The sequence below is a fragment of the Macaca nemestrina genome, chromosome 10 (genome assembly GCF_043159975.1).
Source record: "Macaca nemestrina isolate mMacNem1 chromosome 10, mMacNem.hap1, whole genome shotgun sequence".
In the NCBI taxonomy this organism is placed as follows: Eukaryota; Metazoa; Chordata; class Mammalia; order Primates; family Cercopithecidae; genus Macaca; species Macaca nemestrina.
Window position 1 is genome coordinate 137,200,921 of NC_092134.1, and position 24,763 is coordinate 137,225,683.

Genomic DNA, 24,763 nt, shown 5'->3' on the forward strand with positions numbered 1-24,763 from the left:
TAAGAGTGATTGTGGAATTTTGGTGTTGGTGAAGGCTTTTTCAGCATCTGTGGAGATAATCTCTTGTTTTTTTTTTCTTTAAATATATTGATAGGGTATGTTATTTGAAGGAATTTCCTAATGTGCTGAATTCTGTTTAGTAATATTTTATTTAGTACATTGGTTTTGACATAAGTATTTTTGACCTAATTTTAAAACTATTATACATATAACATAAAATTTATCCTTTTAACTATTTTTAAGAATATATCCAGTGACATTAAGAAAATCCACATTGTGATGCAAACATCACCACCATCCATTGCCAGAACTTTTTTCATCTTGTAAAACTGAAATGCTTTATTCATTAGACGGTGGTACCCCATTTCCCTCTTCCTCCAGCCTCTGGCAACCACCGTTTTGCTTTCTGTCTCTGTGAATGAGACTACTCTAAGCACCTCTTTTGAGTGGAATTACACATTTTTCCTATTGGGACTGGCTTATTCTGCTTAACATAATGTCTTCAAGGTTCATCCATGTTGTCATCCTTTGTGTTTGGTTGATTTTTTTTTTTGTAGTGAAACATTTTAACTCCCTTTTCTGTATATTCTATAGCTGTTTTCTTTATGGTTACCATGGGGATTACATTTAACATCCTAAAGTTATTACGCTGTACTTTGAATATATACCAGCTCAACTTTGGTAACAGACAAAACTCTGCTTTTATGCAGCTGTATCCCCACACACTTTCAGTTATTGATGTCGTAAAATCACATCTTTATACATTGTGTGTTCAAAAACATATATATATATTTTAATGCATTAGTCTCTTAAATCATGTACAAAACAAAAAGTGATGTCACAAACTAAGATTACAATAATATCCAGAACTTTTTTGGTTCCTTTTTATGATTTCAATTTCTTTATTGAAATTTCCATTCCGTACATCATTTTCTTGATCTTGTCTACACCTTCTTTTAGCTCTTTGATAATTTTTAAGACAGTTGTTTTGAAGTCTTTCTTTAGTAAGTCTACCATCTGGTCTTTCTCAGGGATAGTCTCTGTTGATTTACTACATGAGACAGATTCTGCCAATGCTATTGTTGTCTAGGTGCGGAGACAGATTTTTGGTGCTGCTTATTTCACCATCTTCCCCCTGTCTCCCACCCTGTTTTTTTTTTTTTTTTTTTTGTGGCGAGGGGAATACTGTCTTCATCTGGTTTAGATATTGGTGTTAAAACTGGTTTCATTAATAGCTTGAAGACGTTTTCTCTCATTTTCAGTACTGTGGAACAATTTATGGAGCATCGGGACTATCAGGTCTTTGGAAGTTTAGGAAAATTTCCTTGTGAAATCATTTGGGGTTGGTATTTTGTTTTTTCTTTTGGTGGAGTAACTTTATTTAATTCCTACTAACTTACTCTAATTCTTCCATGTAAATTGGTATGCTTAAGATTTGTCTTTTATCTACAGGAATTAATTTTTTTAATCTTCATTTTCCTAGAAATTTATCCGTTTCATCTAGATTTTCACATTAGAGGTCTGCAAAGTAGTCTTTTTAAATTAAAATTTTATTTATTTTTTGTTTGTATATATTCTAGGGTACAAGTAAAATTTTCACAGTAAGCTTTTATAATAAAAATTCTGTTTAATGATTTTCCTTTGTCATTTCTTAATCTGTATACATGTCTATTTTTTTCTTAATCAAATTAACTCTTGATTTGTCTTTCTGGATTTTTTAAAAAATCGATTTCAATTTATTAATTATGTTTGTTTTTATATTCTCTACCTTAATTGATTTCTGCTTTTATCCTTGCTGTTTTATGGTTTCTTTCCTTGAATTTTTTTTACTTTACCTTTTGTGCTTTTCTATTTAATTGGAACTGGGAATTTCATTCGTTTTTTTAATTTTTATTGACAGGAATGTTTACTGTTAGAAATTTTCCTAGGACCACTTTTGTATGTATCCCAATGAGTCTGATATGTAGTATATTATTTTTTAAAAAAATTCTGTACTATTGGTTTTTATTGCCCCCTTTACCCAGGATTTATATCATAAATTAAAAAAATTTCCAAGTGTAAAGATCTTTTTAAACAATAGTTAAAAAGTTTTTAATCTTACTATACTCTGACAAGAGTATTTGTAATAGTTCTACTTTGTGGAAGTTACTGTTATTTTCTTCGTGATCCAATACATGATCAATTTTTGTGAAGTGTATTCTCTATTATCAGGGTGTAGAATTTGAGATCCCTTGCTCTCTTCCTGCCCCCGCTCCATGAGAGCTATATATTTTGATTTTAATGTTTATGTCTTTTATAGTCTTACTTACCTTTTCCTCATTTTATCTATCTGGTTCTGAAAGGGATGTGTAAAAGTATCCTGTTACTAGTTTGTCTACCAATGTCTCCTTGCTTCTCCTATAGTTTTTGCTCTGTGAAGATGGTTGCTGTGTTGTCTGGTGCATAGATATTCACAGCTGTTATGGCTTCATTGTGAATTACACTGTTCAGAATGCTCTTATTAGTCACATTTAAGCTTTTTTTTTGGCTAGAATTTTACTTTGATATCACAATCTACATCCCTGTTTTCTTATTGTTTGATATCCTTTGTCCCTTTAGCCTTTCTGAATTTTAGTTATATAGCATATAGTTGGGTCTTGCGTTTGAGCTGAATTTGAAAACCTTTTCATTTTAGTAGACAGGTTAAGCCCATTCTCACTTATTGCCATCTTGTGTTTGATCTTCCTTCATCATCATATTTTATAATTGTTTATTTTTTCATTTATAAATGTGATATGTCAAGTATTTGGTGTCTGGGAAGGTTTATGCTTTTGTTCCTGTCATTACCTAGGAAGTTATACCTTTCTAAAATGCCTTCAGGCCCATATTTTTAAATCTAATCATTCATTTATCAGTTTGCCTGTTTTTAATAGCATTCTTTAACTTCTCCCTACGGCTATACAACAATCAACGAGGTTGTTCTAAGTTTTCTTATTCCCTCCCCTCCTCCCATTGTCGAGTTCCATTATTTCTACTTTGTCACAGCATATAACATTTGCACATTAGTCTTCCATTCTTCCTTTTTTTTTAGTTTTAGATCTATGACTATATAAATAAAAATGCTCACTTTAGTTGTTTTGATAACATTTCCTAGTCATCTCTTAGTTGGAGGAAACATTCTCTAGTAGATTTCTTTTTTCTTTTTTCTTTTTTTTGAGACAGAGTCTCGCTCTGTCGCCCAGGTTGGAGTGCAGTGGTACGATCTCTGCTCACTGCAAGCTCCACCTCCCCGGTTCACGCCATTCTCCTGCCTCACCCTCCTGAATAGCTGTGACTACGGGTGCCTGCCACCACAGCCAGTTAATTTTTTGTATTTTTTTTTTTTAGTAGAGACGGAGTTTCACCATGTTAGCCAGGATGGTCTCCATCTCCTGACCTTGTGATCTACCCGCCTCGGCCTCCCAAAGTGCTGGAATTACAGGCATGAGCCACTGCACCCGGCCCTCTAGTAGATTTTTTTTTTTTTTTTTTTTTTTTTTTTTTTTTTGAGACGGAGTCTGGCTCTGTCGCCCGGGCTAGAGTGCAGTGGCCGGATCTCAGCTCACTGCAAGCTCCGCCCCCCGGGTTTACGCCATTCTCCTGCCTCAGCCTCCCGAGTAGCTAGGACTACAGGCGCCCACCGCCTCGCCCGGCTAGTTTTTTGTATTTTTTAGTAGAGACGGGGTTTCACCGTGTTAGCCAGGATGGTCTCGATCTCCTGACCTCGTGATCCGCCCGTCTCGGCCTCCCAAAGTGCTGGGATTACAGGCTTGAGCCACCGCGCCCGGCCTTCTAGTAGATTTCTTAAGAAGGGCTTATGGGTACAGAATTCCATTAATTCCTATGTATTTAAGACTGTTTTTCTATAGTACTGATGCTAGAAGGCACCTTAGCTAAATACAGAATTCTTGATTCACACTTTCTTTCACTAAATTTCTGAAAAATGCTGCTCCATTGTTGCCTTGCTTTGCATATTGCTTTTTGAAAAATTCTGATACCAATATAATTCTTTTGTCCTTGTAAATTTGATCTTTTTGCCTGAAGGCCTGGAAAATTTTTTCTTTGTTTGAAGTCTGGTAGTGTCCTGTAATATGTCTCAGAGTTGACTGTTTTGGGTTGCTTTTCCCAGACATCTGGCTCATGACTCCCATACATAGATTTTGTTCTTTTTTGATTTCCAGAATGTTTTCATGAGTTATATTCTTTAAGCGTTAGTTCTGTTTCGTTGTTTTGTTTTCTAAGACTCCATTTTTCCTCCTGTCTTACATTTTCATTAGTGTCTCTTTGACCTTTATACTTCCTTCATTAACTCATTTTCATTCCTTGATTTTTTTTTTCTCTGATGCTGTTTATTAAATTTTTATTTTGATGTCATCTTCCTTGCGTCCTTATAATTTAGTCTTTATTTCAAAGTTGACTTTGCACTTTTATTACCCACCCCACCAAGTTCACTAAGTTCTATTTTTATTTATTCTTGTCTTTGTTCATTTCTCTTCTTAGTTTTTGAAATTCTGATTCAAGGTGGTTTTCATTTTTTCAGATGTTCGAGTGTATTTAATTTAGTTTGAGTATTGTCTCATAGGTTTTTTCTGTCATAGCATTTTGTTTTTTGTTTTCTCCTTTTTGTGAAATTTTCATTAGATGGGGAGTGTTGGTTCTCATTTTCTGATCTGTTAAAGAAACTTTTATGTACTTGCTTAATCTTCTGTTCATTTTGTGAATTTTGGGTTTTACAAGATTTCCGGTTCAATGACCCTCACTTCTATCAGTATAGAAAAGTCATTTCCTTCGTGGTGTGTGTGTGTGTACGTACATGTGGATACTGAAGGGTTGCGTGGCCTCTGATTTTTCAGGTTTTTCTGGACCCTGACTTTCCCATTGGCTTTATTTTTATGTCTCCAGTCACTTTCCAAGTACCTTTCCATTTCTTTTTGCTCCCAGCCCCCTCGAAACTATGCTTTTCAGATTGTCACTGAGTATTACGTGTGTTTTTAGCACCTGCTCTGGTCTGTCAGGATACTTTAAAATACTTTTGCCCTTAGGATGGGCTTTTCTTTCTGATGGTGGTGGTGGTTATAGAGAAATTGTAAGCTTGCTGCCCACTCTCTCCTTCTCTCTTCTTTTCAGTTTTCCTTAGCCTTTGTCATGAGCAAGGACAATCCAACAGGGCATGAGAGATTTTTGCTGGGTGAGATTTGGTGTTTTTTATCTTTTACTTTACTTATAGCTATTTTAAAGTCTGGGTATTTTTGGCTGGGTGCAGTGGCTCATACCTGTAATCCCAGCACTTTGAGAGGCCTAGGCGGGCTGATCATGAGGTCATGACTTCGAGACCAGCCTGGCCAACATGGTGAAACCCCATCTCTACTAAAAATACAAAAGTTAGCCAGGTGTGGGGTGCATGCCTGTAATCCCAGCTACTTGGCAGGCTGAGGTGGGAGAATCGCTTGAACCTGGGGAGGTGGAGGTTGCAGTGAGCTGAGATCGCGCCATTGCACTCCAGCCTGGGTGACAGTGAAACTCCTCTTGGGGAAAGAAAAAAAAAAAATAGAGTTTGGGTATTTTCTTGTTTTCTAGTTATGCTGAAGACATGCTTTTTTTCATAGTAATTTAATTTGTTCTTACTGTTCTGCATCGTGTTCAGAGGATGTATATCTCCCTACATATTTCTTTGCCTTGTGGTTTATTTTATTCTCATGACCGTTGGGGCTGGCTCCTTGACTTGACAATATTAATAGCTGGAGTATTAGGGTCCACTCTGGCTACTTGGATGTCTTTTTGAACATGTGCATTTTGCTAACAATTCACTTTAGTATCTGATATCATTACATTTTGACAATGAGCCAAAAGTTTTAATGTATTCAATCACAAATATTTGTATTGTCACTTGGAAAGATGAGCAAGAAGATGTTGAAGAAAAGGAGAGAGATGAGATAAAATGATTTCATGAGACTTTACTCTGTGATATTTTATAACTGATATATAGTGATATACTTTGTGATAATATTTTATAACTGTGCATTAACATTTTATCATATAACTCTAATGTATTAATTTTTAATTGGTTCGGCCTAACTTTCTCTATGTCCTGAACATTGGAATGTGCTTATATATATGGCTCATTAAAACTAATCACTAAACTGGAGTATAATGTGATGGTTTGTTGGGAGGTAATTTGGTATTCTGGAGATGGAAGGACCTCAAAGTTTTAATATACCTACAACACAGCAATTTACATGCTATTGAATTTATTTTGTGGCTTATTTGTGAAGATTTGGAGATCTGTTTGTTAAACATGCACATGTGAGTCATGCACTAGTAGGTAGGCATTTCATCTATATTGCAACTAATTCTCACAATAATACTAAAAGGTATCGATTATAGGCCTATTATGTAGAGGAGCTAGGAGAGGATCAGTGAAGTTAAGTAACTGATCCAAGGTCACAGTGCAAGCAAGTGAAACAGAAGCCAGCCCCTAGTTTCTCTGGCTGTAAAGTACCCATTACACAGTCACAGTTCATCTTAAGGTGGGTAGAGCCATTCTCACTAACTTGCCTTGTGTGAGCTAAAACCAAGGCCTTGTGATTTGTTTCATCGTTATGGCAGTTGGGCTGACTCCTTGATGTGACAGTGTCAACAGCTGCGTGTTGGGGATCACTTGCAGCATGGATGATTAGTAAGCCAGTAGCATTTAGTACTGTCACTTGGAAATGACTGACTGCTCAAGGACATAGGGGATTTTGAGTAGAACTAGCTCTGATGGTGCTTCCAGACCCATCATTTGTCAGTGGATGTGCTGCTTGCCAGTCACCCCCATAAGGAGAGGTTGGCTCAGGCTTGGTTATGAGTGAGGGACATTAGTGGAACCTCCCTGCTCCACCGAATCTGTGTCTCAGCTCTTGGGCATGTATTCACCTGCCGTTGTAGATGTGGTCATGGTTTGTCTGGAAAGCTTATCTCCAACTTTATTTAGGTCCAAGGTTAGCTTTCAAATCATTTATGGTGGTGGTGCTTTCAATGTGAGGATTTTTACCAAGTCATCTTAGGTAGGTGCAAAATGATTAGTATTCATAACGTTTTAATAGGAACCTTGAGAATTTGCCACTTATGTGAATGACTCAGGGTCAAATGAGGGAGCATTGAGACCCAACCATTTTTTTTTTGGCTCTGGAAATATTTCTCCTGTGCAATCTCTTAAGGGATTAAGTTAACATGGTCACTTGTACCATTGCCTCGGTCACTTGGCAGCTGAAAGGACACGTGTCTTTAGGTGAATTTTCTTTAATGAGATCATGAGCTCATAGCTTGCTTAGCTTTCCTTAGCTTTCCTTAATTTCAACGAGTCATAACACGTTACCCTGGAACTTAACTTTGTTTTCTGGGCCAAGGTATCCCTGTGGAACGGATTATTCACACTGTACATTTACATTTTTTAGAAGTGTGGTTCTATAATTTGCCACATTTTATGTAACATTCTCCAGGAAAACATTTAATAGCCAAGTGTTACTTACCTAAACCTCTCTACCTCTCAGAGCCCCCGTTTCCTAATTAGTAAAAAAGGAGGAAATTGGTCTATATGACCTCAAAGGGCCTGTTCCAGTCTCTACTGTGTTTATCTGTGTGCAACTTGGTCACACCTGCCTGTCTGCATGTAGTAGGCATGGGGGTTTGGATAATGTCGCATCCATCCTCTGCTTCTCCCCGTCCAGGCGTGTGCACAGGCAGCTCCACTCGGCACATCGTGACCTTTGATGGGCAGAATTTCAAGCTGACTGGCAGCTGTTCTTACGTCCTATTTCAAAACAAGGAGCAGGACCTGGAGGTGATTCTCCATAATGGTGCCTGCAGCCCTGCAGCAAGGCAGGGCTGCATGAAATCCATCGAGGTGAAGCACGCTGCCCTCTCTGTCGAGCTGCACAGTGACATGGAGGTGAGAAGTACTTTCTCTGGATCCCGTGGCAAGGCAATAGAGTGTCAGGGAAACCACATGGACCAGGTGGCAGTTGGTTTTAGTTGGTGCTCTTGTTAGGAGCTCTGCCTCCTGCTTAACTAGAGGAGAGGAGCACAACTTTCTTAGAGGGGTTTATTGCCATCCCCTTGTCTTGGCCTGATTTCATGTTATTCCGGGCTCAGATTTGCAAGACGGAATCACTTTTAGATAGCATAAAATTGTGAATTGAGTGCCAGTTTCTGGCACTGGTAGAGAATTGGAATTGGCATCAGGATTGTTTACCCGGGAGGTATTATGAGTCCAATGCCTAAACCCTGTAAGCTTTCCAACGGGAAACATTTACGGCGCTAAATTAGGTCCTTTGAAAATATTTAAGGCCTACATAAAGTGTTGGCCTCCAAAATTTGAAAAGAAAACGGCAAAACTGATACATATATATATGATTGATTAAATGCTCACAAAAGGTTACATTACGCCAACTTCTTTACTTGTTCGTGTAGAGATCATAAATATTTTCATTGTGTGAAAACAACTTGTAGGCTAGATTTTCTCACTTTGCAAGAATTCCTGAATTTGAACAATAATTGCAGAAAAATCTTAGCTAGTCATATATCAAGTGAGTAACTCATAGCCAAAAATTAAAAAATCAAGATGATAAAAAATCCTTCCAAAAATTTTACAGCAACAGCAAAATTATATTCATCATGGAATGTGAGTGCATTTTAATGTGTTTGATATGGTGTATATGATGGCGGCTGCCCAAGAAAGAGCTTCTAGTGGCACACATGCACACAAAAAAGACTTAAAGTGGTCCCATTAAGACACAGGTGTCCAACCTTTTGGCTTCCCTGGGCCACACATAAAATGCGTTAACACTAATGACAGCTGATGAGCTAAAAAAAGTTCTGTGCATATTTTTCGTGATATCCACCACCACAGAGAAGCAAAAACGTCCTTGCATTCAAAGGGTTGGACACGGCTGCTGGATGCTCCTGGAGACACTGACGAGTTAGCAATAAGGCCACTTTCCCAGCCTGTCTTAAAGGCATTGCCCTTCCCTCTTGAGTCACATCCACTCAAGGTTCCTGTCTCTAGGCTTTCAGATTCTTGGTGCATGGTCACCCGTACAGTATTATTACAGTCTGTCTTCTGGTCAAGCTCTGCAAAGTCAAGCTCTGTTTTCTAGTCAAGCTCTTCTTTATCTTAGAAGAGCTGCCGACAGATATCAATGTTCGTGTGTAGTGTTGCGGTTGAGTGTGATGAATGTGCAGAGACTCTCAGTAACTTTACTAAAAACCCAAGGGTGAAGTTCTAGGATTCCTCATTGCTGGGACTACCAATGAGCTCTTTCTTCTTTGTGCAGGTGACAGTGAATGGGAGACTGGTCTCTGTTCCTTACGTGGGTGGGAACATGGAAGTCAGCGTTTATGGTGCCATCATGCATGAGATCAGATTCAACCATCTTGGCCACATCTTCACATTCACTCCACAAAACAATGAGTTCCAACTGCAACTCAGCCCCAAGACTTTTGCTTCAAAGACGTATGGTCTCTGTGGTAAGAACATTTTCTCAACTCCTCTTTTCCTCCTGCTATACATTTATAAACCTTACTTGCTCTACTCTGAGGCTCTTGGATGCTGATATTTCAGGGTCTAGTAGCAAGGGTCAGATTCTGGGGAGGATGAAGAATGGCCCGTCTCTGGCATCAATGTTTTTGTACCTAGGACCTCTCAGTTTATCTTTTCTTCTTGTTTGTTTCTCTAGGGATCTGTGATGAGAATGGAGCCAATGACTTCATGCTGAGGGATGGTACAGTCACCACAGACTGGAAAACACTTGTTCAGGAATGGACTGTGCAGCGGCCAGGGCAGACATGCCAGCCCATTCTGGAAGAGCAGTGTCTTGTCCCCAACAGCTCCCAGTGCCAGGTCCTCCTCTCAGCACTGTTTGCTGAATGCCACAAGGTCCTGGCTCCAGCCACATTCTATGCCATCTGCCAGCAGGACAGTTGCCACCGGGAGCAAGTGTGTGAGGTGATCGCCTCTTATGCCCACCTCTGTCGGACCAATGGGGTCTGCGTTGACTGGAGGACACCTGATTTCTGTGGTGAGTCTCCAAGTTACCTCTAAAAATCCTGGAGACCAACTAACTGGGCTTGCTCAGCCTCTCTGTGCCCCACATTCTTTATCTGGCTAATAAGGGTGAAAATCCCTGTATTTTGTATGACCTGGGATTCCAGTTAGGATTAAGTAAGATAGAAGAGATATATGTGTGTGTGTGTGTGTGTATGTATATATATGTGTATGTATAGGTGTATATATGTATATATATACACACACATACACACTCTGCATGTAGAATTTTTATGTAAATTAATGCATGATCCTTTTTTTTTTTTTTTTTTTTTTTTGAGACGGAGTCTCGCTGTGTCGCCCAGGCTGGAGTGCAGTGGCCGGATCTCAGCTCACTGCAAGCTCTGCCTCCCGGGTTTTTACGCCATTCTCCTGCCTCAGCCTCCCGAGTAGCCGGGACTACAGGCGCCCGCCACCTCGCCCGGCTAGTTTTTTGTATTTTTTTTAGTAGAGACGGGGTTTCACCTTGTTAGCCAGGATGGTCTCGAACTCCTGACCTCGTGATCCTCCCGTCTCGGCCTCCCAAAGTGCTGGGATTACAGGCTGGAGCCACCGCGCCCGGCCTGCATGATCCTTTCCATTAGTATTTCTACAGTTGAGACAAATGCAATTTTAATGTGTTAGACACATATAGGCATCTGTAAAGCGCTGTGTAGCCAGTCACATTGAGTTTGAAATTCCGCCAAGCTTACAGTGTAGTCCATGCCTGAGCAGGATTTTGAAGTGTGAGTAGAATCATTTGGTTGTCAAGAATCTCCTTAATTATAAACACTGCAGGATTGCTAGTGCAGATAGCCCCTCCCCAAAGTCAGCTCCCCTACCTGGACTTGGCATTTATTTAAAGTGTAGGGGAAACTGAAGTGAATCAGATATGGCTCCTGTCCCCTCGGGGTGCTGGAGTGAAAAGAATACTGAACTTGAAATCCTCAGTTGTCAAATGTAATTGTCGCCTTTTTTTTTTTTTTTTTTTTTTTGAGGGAAATCAATATGTACATGCATGTTGGAGCCTCAGAGTTTATCATCATAGAACTGTCAGCAGCTCTGAGCTGGGTCTGGAGGACTTGGGCATCCTAGTCCCAGCTCAGCTGGTGGATGGACTGTTCTCTTAGTCTTTCTGGACCTCAGTGTCTGCATCGTAGAATGATATAGTTGGCTTAGATAACCTGTAGGTTCCTTTGGGTTCTGATTTTCTGAGGCCGTGTGGATGATACTGCCTCCTCCCAATCAGCCTACAAATCAAGCGGCAAATGTTAGTTTCTAAGTTACTGGAAGCACTTGCTCTGATTTCTTTGTGTGCCTCCTGGTTATTTACTGTGCACACAGAGGGAAATCTTTGGTGCTCCAAATCCTTGGAAACTTCCTCCATCTCCTGCCTGCCTTTGGTGCCTTGAGAATGTGAGGAAGTTGTTGAGCAAATCAGAACGAGGGAAGTGAAATCACCTTGTAGCTTCTTTCCCAAGGCCGTTCTTCATAGATGTGGATTCCTAATTTACAGATGCTTTTAAAGCGTAAAATATATCTGTATTCAAAAAAGGACCGCAAAACCATACAAGTTCGCATCATTTGGTAGGACTAGATTTGGCTGCAAGTAGCAGAGAATTAAAATTTTCTGTCGTATAGCTGATCGGAGGCGGTGGTTCCAGCTAATTCTGGGCCTCAAACTGGATTCTAGCTCTTTGCTCTGCCCTTAGTTGGGTGTGGTCTTTTTCTTCATGGTCTAAGATGGACATTCATGCTCCAAGCAGGAAGCTGAGGGAAGGAGGGAAGAGGGGCAAGGAGCATGCATAGCTGTCTTTTAAAATGGACACCTGGAGGCTGCCATGGGATACTATACTTTACTTACAGTTCATTGGTCAGAACTAGTCACATGACTGCACTTAGCTGCAAGAAAGGTTGGGAAATACAGTCCTCATTCTGGTGGTCATATGCCCAGCCTAAAGTTCTGTTTCTATGGAAGATGGGGAGGATGAAGATTGGTGGAAAATAGCCATCTCTGCCCTGGCAAGTTTGATGATTAACCATGTTGAATCAGCTGTGCCCGTTTCACTCTGGCTGGTGAGGGCCTTTGTGAGTGACTTCTCCTCCTCTGTCTACAGCTATGTCATGCCCACCATCCCTGGTCTACAACCCCTGTGAGCGTGGCTGTCCCCGGCACTGCAATGGCAACGTGAGCTCCTGTGGGGACCATCCCTCGGAAGGCTGTTTCTGTCCTCCGAATAAAGTCATGTTGGAAGGCAGCTGTGTCCCTGAAGAGGCCTGCACTCAGTGCATTGGTGAGGATGGAGTCCAGCACCAGGTAGGAGCCTGGGCCTTTCACCTCCCACGGGGCTGCTTCCCTCTTGGGTCAAAAGGGAGAAGTGTTCGCCAATGATTGGCCTCTTCCAACTGTGGCAGCAGGGTTGACTCTTACGGGGATCATTAGGGACAGGCAGTATTGTGTAATGGCTCTGCATTCAGATAGCTCTTGGTTCAAATCCTGTATCTGTCATGTATTATCTGAGAGATTAAACATCCAAGTGTTGTTACCACGTTATTACTGTTACTGTGATTACTATTGTCTTTATTATTGTAGTCATTTAAGCAAAATGATATAGGAACCCAGGAGGGAAAGGGAAAAGAATATTTTGTGTGATAATGTCTGCTATTGTTAAGAGAGATTGTATACCTTGATTGTGCTAAACACAGTATGTTCATTATTTCAGTGTTTTTCAAAGGTTGTATTAACAGTTACTTGTGGTCAAGTGAGTTTAAAGAACACTAATCATAGTTAAACAGGTTTCTTTATTGCAGAACTCTAGAGTTTTTAGTGTACTACTGTACCTTGCAGATATTTAAGAGAGTTTTTGTTTCTCAAACTTACTTGATCATGGAGCGTGTGTGTGTGAGAGAATCCCTTGGGACTGGGATTCCACAGAATACACTAGTGTGTCCTCTATCACTCATAAATACAAAAATCCTATGAAGAAACTAAGACCTAAAGAGCTTAGTAAGTTGCCTATGGACACAATTTATAAGTAATGGAGTTGGTCTCAGAATTTGAAGCTCTCTGTGATGCCAAAGATCTGGCTCTTTCCACAATATGGAATGGCCCTTTTGCTGCATCTTTTTTGGGCTGATTTGCTTGTTAGTCATTGAGTCATCAGTTTTTTTTTAAGCTCTTTAGGAGGTATTGAATGTATTTTGAAAGGATATTTACCAAACTCCTCCGTCTTGGCCTAAAATGGCTGTCATCTCTCTTCAAAGTTGACTCTGTGTATATTTGTAGGATCTGGGGCAGCGTGTGTCTGTGCATACGTGAACGTGCACGTGTGAATGTGTGCAGTGGCCCTGTCCTTCACCGTTGACAGTGATACTACAGACCGTGGTAGAGGTAGAAGCATGTTTGGCTTCTAGGAAAGGAGAATGTGTTCTGTGATCATGGGCTGCACTCAAGACCTAACGTCTTCATCACCAAGGAGGACCATTCTTGCTAAGTGGACTGAGTAGAGTGACTTACCACTATGTTCAACCACGAATAGGAGAACTCATGGTAAATGTAGCTAACCAGCCTGTAGAATAATGAAAACATTTCAGTAACTACACTATTCTGTCCCCGATGCTGTAAGCCAGGATAGGGACCATTTTATATGATTCTCCCCAAAGCTCTGTAGGGTCATAATCGCACATCGTATCAAATGGATGAGACTAAGGCTCAATGCCATGAGGTGATAAAGCTGGGATTTATGTTCATAGCATCAATCATAGTGTCCTAGCCCTACCATTGACCTCATTGGAACTGTGAGCTGAACTCTGGCCTAAGTCATGTTCACTGGAACACGGGTATCCATTAGGGCCATTACTTAGTCAGTTACAGTGATCTCATGTCCTCTAGTTGTTGGGCTTTATCCTAGTGGATCCAGTTTGTCCTCACTGTGGAATAGATGAGCTAAAGTCCTCCTCTACTGCCATATTTCAACTTGTCAAGTTAAGTAATTGCCTGTTCTGTGGTATTCCCTAAATGAGTTGACAAAACCTTGTATTTCTCTTCCTGATTTGTATAGCTCCTGAGCTCCTGCAGGGCTTGAATGATGTTGACCAATTTACATATGTGGCTAGCAACCTGTGGTAATTTCAGACTGGTTTTACTAGTAGTGGCAAAATGCTTCCTCTTAGAAGGAGACAGAAATGATCTTTTCCTTGGCGTTCTGTGATGAGAAGTGAGCTCAAGTTTGCAGGTTTCTGGCTGCATGAGTGTCAGATGTCTGCAAGGTCCTGAGAGAAGGAGGCTTGTGAACTTCATCTTAGTGTCTCCAAACTCTCCTGCCCTTTGCTTCTCCTCTCTGGCCCTATTTTCCCCTTTCACTGCCCGCCTCATCTTCAGTCCAACACATTAGAATATGTATTCAAGTTGTGTAAAGAGGCCATCCAAATATTTCGGATGTGGAAACTGTCTTATAAATGTATTTTAAAGTCAGGTGAAATAAAATTAGTTGAAAACTTTGAAAAGAACACAGCCACTTTTAGTGATTTCAGAAAATAGAGTTTAAATGGATGAAAGCAAGCATCATATCCAGCCATGTACATTTTCAACTTTGACTTTCAAAGCAGAGAAAGAATAAAAACCTAATATGAAGAACATTTCCGTTAAATAAACTTTTTTTTAACTGAAAAAATGAAGCCCAGAAAACCTTTTATTCAGGGAAATAAACTAGGGTATAAAACTATTGTAGTGGCCGGGCGCGGTGGCTCAAGCCTGTAATCCCAGCACTTTGGGAGGCCGAGACGGGCGGATCACGAGGTCAGGAGATAGAGACCATCCTGGCTAACCCGGTGAAACCCCGTCTCTACTGAAAAATACAAAAAACTAGCCGGGCGAGGTGGCGGGCGCCTGTAGTCCCAGCTACTCCGGAGGCTGAGGCAGGAGAATGGCATGAACCCAGGAGGCGGAGCTTGCAGTGAGCTGAGATCCGGCCACTGCACTCCAGCCTGGGCGACAGAGCGAGACTCTGTCTCAAAAAAAAAAAAAAAAAACTATTGTAGTAATTTCAGAAAAGCAAAATATTCACTAGTTTCCATAGATCTTGCTTATTTTACAAAACAGAGTCTAAAGAGGTGAGCCTTTGCAGCAGGCTCGGAAGGGACCAAGAACCTGCACTGGCTGTCCTTGGCTCAGTGGAGCCACTGGTGGTGGTGGGTGCTATACCGGCAGGCACAAGCTTAGCAGGAACCATGTCCATAGCCCAGAAGCTCTGGCCTGTAGCTCCTTCCCTCTCCCTTAGTCTCTGCTGTCCCTAGCTGGGCTCAGTGTTCCCATTTCATTTGCATCCCTCATCAAATTGGCTGGTGAATCAAATTCATCAAATTGCATGATGAATTGCTTGTGTCCTTTGACCTTGTGCCTTGAAAATGTTTTCCCCACCGTATTCTCTGCAGGCCGCTCTTTTGTCACCTTTATTCAAACATTAACTCCTGCTGGCATTCATACCTGTTGTGGCCTGGTGGTATTCACGCCTGGGCCCTGGAACCTGGCGTGGTTGCAACAGGCCTGCCTGCAGTTGGCCTGGGGTTGTGCAGCAGCACCATCTGCCGGCCGCATCGCCGCATAGCCTGGCCAGGCCTGGAGAGCCGCTGCAGTTGCTTTTAGAAGCTTAGCGTTCGCTTGTTTTTTAAATTTTTATTTCTCTTCTTTCCCCTGCCTTGAGTGGGTCTTAAGCTTCCTGGGAAATGACAATCCCCAGCAAAGGAGGGCAGACACCTGCTTTGGGTCATCTGTTGTGTGCTACCCATTCTCAGGATAGTAGGAAAATTGTGGGATTTATTCTTGAGTTTAAATGTCTGAGGTCTATGTTTAAAAGGAGAGAAAAAAGAACACTGAAACATATACAGAACATGACCCTCTCCTTTCTCATCCCCTCATGTCTGCCAATCCGACCCCCTGCCCCAGCCCTCCGAGGCCAGCGCCCCGGGCCCCTCCCTCCACCTTCCCAGCTGGAGTGGCAGCCACTGTGTCTTTTCCGGTTTTCTCTTCCTAGTCCTTCCCTTTTCCATCCTGCACACTGTCGCCGGGGTTGTCTTCATTAGCTCTTCTCTGTGAGGCAGGATCCTGCTTATGCCTCCGGGCCTGCACCTGCCTGCCGAGGTAAGGCACGTTCCTGCAGTGGGCTCATAGGGCCTCTTCTGTCATCTTCAGCCACCTGCCTCACCCGTGATGCCAGGCGCTGCAGGAGCGTTCCTTCGTCTGCGCCTTGTCAGCTGTTTCCTACCTGGAATTCCTCCTCCTTTCCCCTTTGCCCAAGTCTTCCCGTGCTTCATAGGTGTGCCCTGTGAGACTCTCTGCAGTGCCTAGTCTTAGTGGGCTCTCCTTTTGCACTCTTACTGCTCTTTTATTTTGTATTTTTACAAACAGCTTTACTGAGGTATAATTTACATGCCACAAACAGCACATATTTAAAGCGTACAATTCGATAGATTTTGCCATATGAACACACCTATAAAACCGTTGACATAACCAAGATAACAAATTTCCATCCCCCAAAAGTTAGCTTATGCCCTTTTAAATATATCTCTCAACCCTAGACAGCTACTGGTCTGCTTTCTGTCACTGTGGATTCGTTGACATTTTCTGGAATTTCGCATACATGGAAACATGCCTACACACTTCTTTTCTGCCTGGCCTCCTTCACTCAGGATAACGCTTTTGGGATTCGTCCATGCTGCTGTGTGTTTTGATAGTTTTCTTCTCCTTGTTGCTAGGTAGTATTCCATGGTGTGTGTGTCACAATTTATTTTTCTCATTCCGATTTTCACCAGTCTTATTTCCTCACCTTGACTGTCAGCCATTCAAGGGCTCGGACAGTGTGTTCAGACCTGCCCATGACGGGCACTGTGTCTATTGACGAGAAGCAGTTGTAGTGCAAGAGACTAGGCCTGTGGTGTCTTGGGCCAGAATGCTAGGTTCAAAGCCTGGATGTGCCACTTGGTCAAATTTCTTAACTTCTTGGTGCCTCAGTTTCATTATTTGTAAATATAGATGATACTACTTACCTGGTAGGGTTATCATTAGGAAAATAAATGTAAAACTCTTAGAAAAATACCTTGAACATATTTATTATTATTTGTGGGAGGCAGCAGAGCATGGTGGTTTAAAACCATGCATTTGGGCCTGGCGTGGTGGCTCACACCTGTAATCCCAGCACTTTGGGAGGCTGAGGCAGGTAGATCACTTGAGGTCAGGAATTTGAGACCCAGCCTGGCCAACATGGTGGAATCCCATCTCTACTAAAATACAAAAATTAGCTGGGTGTGGTGACGCATGCCTATAGTCCCAGCTACTTGGGAGGCTGAGGCAGGAGAATCGCTTAAACTCGGGAGGCAGAAGTTGCAGTGAGCTGAGATCATGCCACTGCACTCCAGTCTAGGCGAGAGAGAGTGAGACGCTGTCTCAAAACAAAAACCAAAACATAAACAAACCATGGATTTGGATTCAAAGCCTCACTCTGTCACTGTTCCTGTGCACACCTAGCGAGTGCCTTAGCTTTCTCATTGGAAAAGTGAGGGCAATGGTAAAAAATATCCTCACCATAGGATTGCAGTGAGGATTACATGAGTGATTTAAATAAAGCTCTCAACACAGTGGCACGTAGCAGGTGGCATTTGAATGTTAGCTGCTATCATTTATTGAGTGAGTGAAAGGTGTCAAGGGCAGGACCAGAGGGGTTAATCCTGAGGGAGGGCAGGGCACTTTGGGGGAAGGGGGACCTCACTTGGGGGTCTTTGATCTTCCTTCTTAGCTGACTGCCTACCATGGAAGTAATAAGTAAGACCTTCTTGACCTGGGAACTTCTTAGAGTCCTTTGAGCTGCTGGATAAGAATGTGTTTCTTCAGGGGCAGTTTCGCTTGAATTTAATTTTAAGTTTAAATTTAACTTCATGGCTGAATCCAGAGGGAGACTAAGTCCTGGCTCTGCTTCTTATTAGTGGAGCTCTTTGCTGTGTACCCTGTGCTGATCACAGTTTCTCACTCCTTACAACAGTCCTGCAAGGCAGGCTTGAGTACCCTCATTTTACAGGTGAGGAAACTGGGCACAGCGGAACGCAGCCCGTGTTAGAGTTCGGGAGTTCCTGACTTCAAAGCCTTGTGCTGTGGGGCTGTGTGTAAGTTTGAGAAGGCTGCTCTCTACCCTGGGCCGTCTCTCATTTGAAAAATCAGAGAGCCGCACTCAGGCCTCTGAAGTCACTGCGGGCATCAAGAATGTGATGCTTTCAAGAGTTTTGCTGTCCTCCCCACAGCTCTTACTATTGTCTGAAGTCAATTTCAGAAAGAAATGGCTTTTTTTTTTCCCCCAAGCAACATCCCAATTTCTCCTTTGGCTTGAGAAATGACTAGCAGGTGTGATCCAAGAACTCATTTTCTTTCCTTGCTTGGTTTTAGCATTGCCAACAGAGAAGGGTATAGTGGAAGTTTCCACGTTTTAGTTTACAAAGCACTGTGGCGACCACCTTTCTGAAAGCCATTAGAACCTCACAACCTCCTTTTAACCTGGTTTTGTTCATCTGTGAGGCTGTCAGAGGGCTGGCTCAGGGACTGGCCCTCGCCGCAGGCAGGGAGAGCTGACCTCTGTGAACTCTGGGCTTTGTACCTAGAATGTCCTGTGCCCTCTCTGAACCTCGCTTTCCCCTCAGTTCCTGGAAGCCTGGGTCCCGGACCACCAGCCCTGTCAGATCTGCACGTGCCTCAGCGGGCGGAAGGCCAACTGCACAATGCAGCCCTGCCCCACGGCCAAAGGTGAGTCCTCCCCTCGCTGGTGCCTTCATGGAGGAACAAGGGCCCCTGCAAGGCCCCCCAGTGACCCATCTTCATCCCTGGCAGAGCAGACTTGATCACTGGCACCTGGAGTCCTGGAGTGGGTGAGCTTCCTTGCCCAGCCTGCATTTTCCGTCGCTGGGCCTGGGAGCCCCATTCTGCATCTGGGTTTGACACTCTCAGATTAACCCTGGCCTCCGGTCCCCAGCAACGCTCAGACTTAAGAGTCCCTGGAGGGTAAATGTGAGGGTGTCTCCAGGAACATGGGGACGCTCATCTGTCAGAGGGCCCGTGGCCTGGATCCTCATGGGACGACTATACAGAACTCATACTAGTTTTCAGTGAGCAAGAACATTTCAAATCCCTCCGAGGCTGTCCCACTACTCATTTCTCTGACTTTTGTGGCCGTTCCTCTCCTTCAGCTCCCACCTGCGGCCTGTGTGAGGTGGCCCGCCTCCGCCAGAATGCAGACCAGTGCTGCCCTGAGTATGAGTGCGGTATGTGTCCCACCGGGGGGATGTCTTCAGGGCCCAGCCCCAGCCCCAGGGGGGTACCACGTTGAGGGTGCTGAAAGGTGGCTCTGTTCCCAGGCACAGGGTGTGTGAAAGGAGGTGGGCAAGGACTGACTTAGATATTCCAAAAAAAATAGAAAGGGTTACCTCTGGAGAATAGGATTGGCTTCCTAGAAGAATCTTCTGTAAATTACTAAACGTAGGTTTGACAGGATTAATGGGGTGATTGCTGATAAGAATGGGGTGATGGCTGGGGACCGCAGAGATACACTGAAGAAAAAACCATGCCAAAGCAGCCCATTTTCCTTTTCAGTAAGATTTTGTGGCCGCTAGATACAGAGAAGACCACATACTGGGCACCTCGAGTTGGGCAGGTTATTTGCTAGAGGTTTTCATGCTAGCCCTGCAGACTACTCTGTGAATAGTGGGCTCGGTGAATTCAGAGCTGATGGAATTATGGTTAGCATGGCAGGAAATCATTAGTGCCTTTGTCCTTATCCTGTCCAGTGTGTTTGTTGCTTATACAGATGAAGACCTAAAGCACAGGCGTGTACAATTTGCAGTGATGCAAATCTTGAAGGGAGAGCAGATAGATCAGGGGGCAGTCCAAGCAACTAAAAGAAAATCATATAATTGGAGAAACTTGTTTATACTCATGAAATTGATCAGAAATAAATAGAAGTCCCATAAGGGAGGGAGATGTGGCTTGAGAACAATTTATGTAAAGGAGGTCTTAGAATGTTGGCAGTAGAGAGAACTAGAGGGATCATTTATTTCAAGCCCCTCATTTTATAGACATTACTAGGCTCCTACAATGTGCCAGGCACTTTGCCCTTACTATTTTGTGAAATCCTCAGACTGATCCTATAAGGTAGGGTATCCCACCTTCCAGAAGAGGAAACAGGTCTAGAGGATCCAAGTTGACTTGGCTGAGATGTGGAAGGCCCTAATGGATGATAAGAATAATCAGTATGACTTGGATTGATTGATCTGTCCGTCCGTCCGTCCGTACGTCCGTCCATCCATCCATCCATCCATCCATCCATCCATCCATCCATCCCCATGTTATCTCTGTCCCCATTATCATCACTTAACCTAAAACAGTAGAAGTCTGCATGAATAGGAATGTAGTGTCCCACTCACAGGTAATAAGAGTAACCTTGCTGAACTCTGCATGGACGTCTCTCTTTCTGGCCTTCAGTGTGTGATCCGGAGAGCTGTGACCTGCCCCCAGTGCCTCACTGTGAAGGTGGCCTCCAGCCCACACTGACCAACCCTGGCGAGTGCAGACCCAACTTCACCTGCGGTAAGGCCTCTGGATGAGGAGGGGTGGTATGGCCTCTCTCCTGGCGTGAGGGAGGTCATCCTCTTTCTCAGGGACCTTTTCCAAGATGATGTCGTTTCCTGTTTTCTACCTGGCTGAATCTGGGTTGGGAGTGCATCTAGAACAGAGGGGTTAGGGTCACACCTGCACAGGATCCTTCCGGCTGCATGCTGCTGAAGGATACCAGGTGTGGGCACAGCCACAGGCACCTCCTTGGGTTTATGAAGAAGCAGCTGGGGCTGAGAGGAGGAGGCCTCTGAATCTAATCTTTATTTGTGCCCATCCTCCTGTATGTCATTGAGGGGAGGGAATGACTTCCCCTCATCATTGGATCTTATTGCCAAACAAATTTATAGTTTTTTTCCTCTCTGAAGGAGTATATATGTAATCACTATATACTATAATTTAAACATAGTGTTGGACTAAAATAAGACACGACAAGAAACTGAATTCTTTGTTTACCTACCGAGAGTACCCACTCTAACTCCACTGGTGTTCTTGTCTGCTGATGTGGACTCTCCTCTGACTTCTAGATGTGAGACTTCAGGGGTGGGAGGGAGAGCACATTGTGTTTGAAGGGAGCTAGAAACAGGCAAAGGACACAGGGACAGGATTTGGTCTTTTAAAAGTGACACTGTGGCTTTGACAAGATTGCTGGCATTCTTTCATTCCACACTGATTGCTGGCGGGCCTAAAACTGTAGGGTATTGTTCTAGGTACTGAGGTGGGGATAGGGTCACAAAAACTCCTGGCACAGAACAGTGCTTAGCCAGGGCATGGTGCACCCAGGCCTATTGGCCTTAGAGATTCTACATCTGACACCTCTGAGAATCAAGGAACCCGCCCCTTCCAGACGTACGTGGGAAAGCGATAGAGCAGGGATGGAGCAGCCTTCACTTCTCCTCCATTAGAGTTCCTAGCTTCACATTTCCCTTTCTGATTAATGTTCATATTTTTCTGCAGATGGACTGCTTTTTTGGTAACATTGAATAGCTCCCAGCCCGTGAGCTTGGCTCTCACACATTTCTGACTTAATCTTCTGAGTCTGAAGCTCCCTGGCACCCTATAGCATAGCTGAATACTTACGAACCCTGGCTGGGTGCATTGCTCAGCGTGGCCTTGTCCTACCCTCAGCCTGCAGGAAGGAGGAGTGCAAAAGGGTGTCGCCGCCCTCCTGCCCCCCGCACCGTTTGCCCACCCGTCGGAAGACCCAGTGCTGTGATGAGTATGAGTGTGCCTGCAACTGTGTCAACTCCACAGTGAGCTGTCCCCTTGGGTACTTGGCCTCAACCGCCACCAATGACTGTGGCTGCACCACAACCACCTGCCTTCCCGACAAGGTAAGGGCTGCTCCGTTCTGGCTGGTACGACGGCCAAATATGTGCTCCTTATGGAAGGTTTATATCCTACCCAGCCTTCCCCTCCTGCCCAAACTAAGTGCTACAAGGCTTGGTGGGTGGGCAGTCAGCATTCCAGCTCAGCCTGAAGTGGAAATTGACTTAGAGCCTCCTATGTACTAAGCATGGCTAGATGCTGGGGTTACAAACAATGTGTAAGACGTGGTCTTTACTGAGCTTATTTTTAGGTTAGCTGAGGAAATAATGTGATTGCATGGATTATTGAGAGATCAGTTAATAGTTATATATGTGTACGTGTGTATATATATAAATATATACTTATTTATTTGTTGAGATGAGGTCTTGCTGTGTTGCCTAGGTTGGTCTTGGACTCCTGGGCTCAAGTGATCCTCCCACCTCTGCCTCTTGAGTAGCTGAGATTACAAGTGCACTCCACCACACCTTTATTGTTGTCAGTTTATCCATCTATCCACCCATCCATTCATCCATCCATCTACCCGTCCAATAGTTACTAAGCAACTACCACACTCTAATAGAATTGGTACTGTGTTAGGTGCTATGGGAGAGATGTTAAGATGAAGTTTCTATGTATGCTCTTGTTAGTATATATGACAATAGTCTACAAACTGAATATAATAGTGTCAACAAATGGTACAGATTTTCAGTGCAAATAGCAGTCTTACAGGTGAAAGAGCCACCAAGATGAGCTATTGTTAAAGATTTAATTGATAGGGTGTGGAAGTGAAGGGCGTGAAAGTGGCAGAGAATTGAAAGGAGCCAGAACTGCAGCACGAAGACCTGAGCATAGTCACAGCTGCTGCATTGAGGGGAGTCCTGACATGAGTGACAGAGAAGCCACAGTCATCTCTCCTTGGAGCCTGTTAGGGCTGGAACAGATCTTTATTTGTCTGGAATGCTTAAGACCTCTGTTCCCCTCTGGATGCTCTTCCAGCTCAGGGATTCTAAGCACGTAGTTTCTGGAGAAGCGGCAACAAGTCTAGGAGGCTACGGTTGCTGCTGCTGCTTTCTTATGTCTCTGTTCTCCTTCTCATCTTCCTGCCTACCCCTCCTGCCTACCCCTCCTGCCTACCCCTCCTGCCTTGCCATTTTTCTATTAATGTTTCTTATGTGTTTTTAATCTATAGTAATGCCACTCCCTGTTTTATGCCTTTGATTTGTTGGGGAAGCTGGGTCATTTGTCCTGTTGAATGTCATGAAGTTTGGATTTGACTAGCAGCTACCTCATGGTATTGCATGTGTTCCTCTATCCCCTGTATTTCCAGGGGACTAGAAGTTAGACCCAGGGGATTCATTACATTCAAGGTCAATGCATTAGGGAGGCTAGAGGCACATAATGTCTGTCTGCCTTCCTGCCTGCCTTCCTCCCTTCCCTCCCTTCCCTGCCTTCCCTCCCTTCCCTGCCTTCCCTCCCTTCCCTGCCTTCCCTGCCTTCTCTTCCCCCTCTGCCTTCCCTTCCCCCCTCTGCCTTCCCTTCCCCCCTCCCTTCCTTCCCCCCTCCCTTCGAGTCTCACTCTGTCACCAGGTTGGAGTGCAGTGGCGCAATCTTGGCTGATTGCAACCTCCTCCTCCCTGGTTCAAGCGATTCTCCTGCCTTAGACTTCTGAGTAGCTGGGATTACAGGCACACACCACCACGCCCAGCTAATTTTTGTTTTATTAGTAGAGATGGGGTTTCACCATGTTGGCCAGGATGGTCTCGATCTCCTGACCTTGTGATCCATCCTCCTCCTCGACCTCCCAAAGTGTTGGGATCACAGGCATGAGCCACCGTACCTGGCCTAGCTTCCCACTTTCAAAGATGGGACTGATTATGTGTTCAGATGAAGTCAACCTATTTCTGCATTGTAAAGTTTATCCCGTCAACAGTTTAGTTTATCGTTTTAATATTTATAGGTGTTGTCTGAGATTTAGTATGTCATTAGGAGTTTCAGAATTGTGACTTCTCACTTCTATCATACTGATTGCATTTATTAACTGGAATTCTCCTATAAGAAAGAACTTTCTCCCAGCTGTTTTCAGTTACCCTGAAATAAAATTACATTAGACAAAGCAGAATAAAAGCAGAATAAGGGCTTGATTTTTTCCTTTCCAGTTTTCAGAGCCATTAGTTGATACCCCAGCAACTGTCAAGGACAGCCAAAGAGGTTCCCCCCCCCATCATTATGAATTCATGGATGCTTATGTATTTGGTGTGTGTTGATTCATTGTAAACTTTATTTTTTTGATACTAAAATTGCCCTCCCTGGGGTAAATGGGGGCTCCTTGAAGTCAGCTTTGGAGCCTGTTGGCATGGCCTCATGAGTCTTTTGTAGTTTTCTTGCTTTCTGAAACAATAAGGCATGCCAGGCTCACCCTGGGCATTTCCTGTCCTAGTCCTTGGATCTGCCATTTTGACAAAAGTCCCTCTACTTTTTAGTACAAGTGGTATTTAGACACAAAATCTGGGTGCCAAGAATATTTATGGCTCCTGGGTTGCCATTGCCTTCAGACCTTTTTGGTGAACAGAGCTTAGAAATACATGTTGTTAAGAGAGGATAAAAACTAAGTTTGTAGTGGTATTTCTGATTCAGATTTAATTATGGGACTTTACTTCTTTGATTTTTTGGTTGTATCACTTCTAAGTTGAAAATTCTGGTTTCCTAATATAATTAACTACTTATTTGCT

The 24,763-nt window shown here is 43.3% G+C and overlaps 1 protein-coding gene across 2 annotated transcripts in view; it reads left to right on the forward strand.

Annotated features, from left to right (window-relative positions):
- LOC105484247 (von Willebrand factor) overlaps positions 1-24,763 on the forward strand; it is a 186,210-nt gene that overhangs the window by 131,217 nt on the left and 30,230 nt on the right. For both annotated transcript variants that reach the window (XM_071072329.1, XM_071072330.1), the window contains exons 35-42: positions 7,728-7,948; positions 9,333-9,525; positions 9,735-10,076; positions 12,199-12,398; positions 18,764-18,866; positions 19,307-19,381; positions 20,598-20,702; positions 21,855-22,060. In XM_071072329.1, coding sequence (XP_070928430.1) covers positions 7,728-7,948; positions 9,333-9,525; positions 9,735-10,076; positions 12,199-12,398; positions 18,764-18,866; positions 19,307-19,381; positions 20,598-20,702; positions 21,855-22,060 — 1,445 coding nt within the window. The remainder of the gene's footprint in view (positions 1-7,727; positions 7,949-9,332; positions 9,526-9,734; positions 10,077-12,198; positions 12,399-18,763; positions 18,867-19,306; positions 19,382-20,597; positions 20,703-21,854; positions 22,061-24,763) is intronic.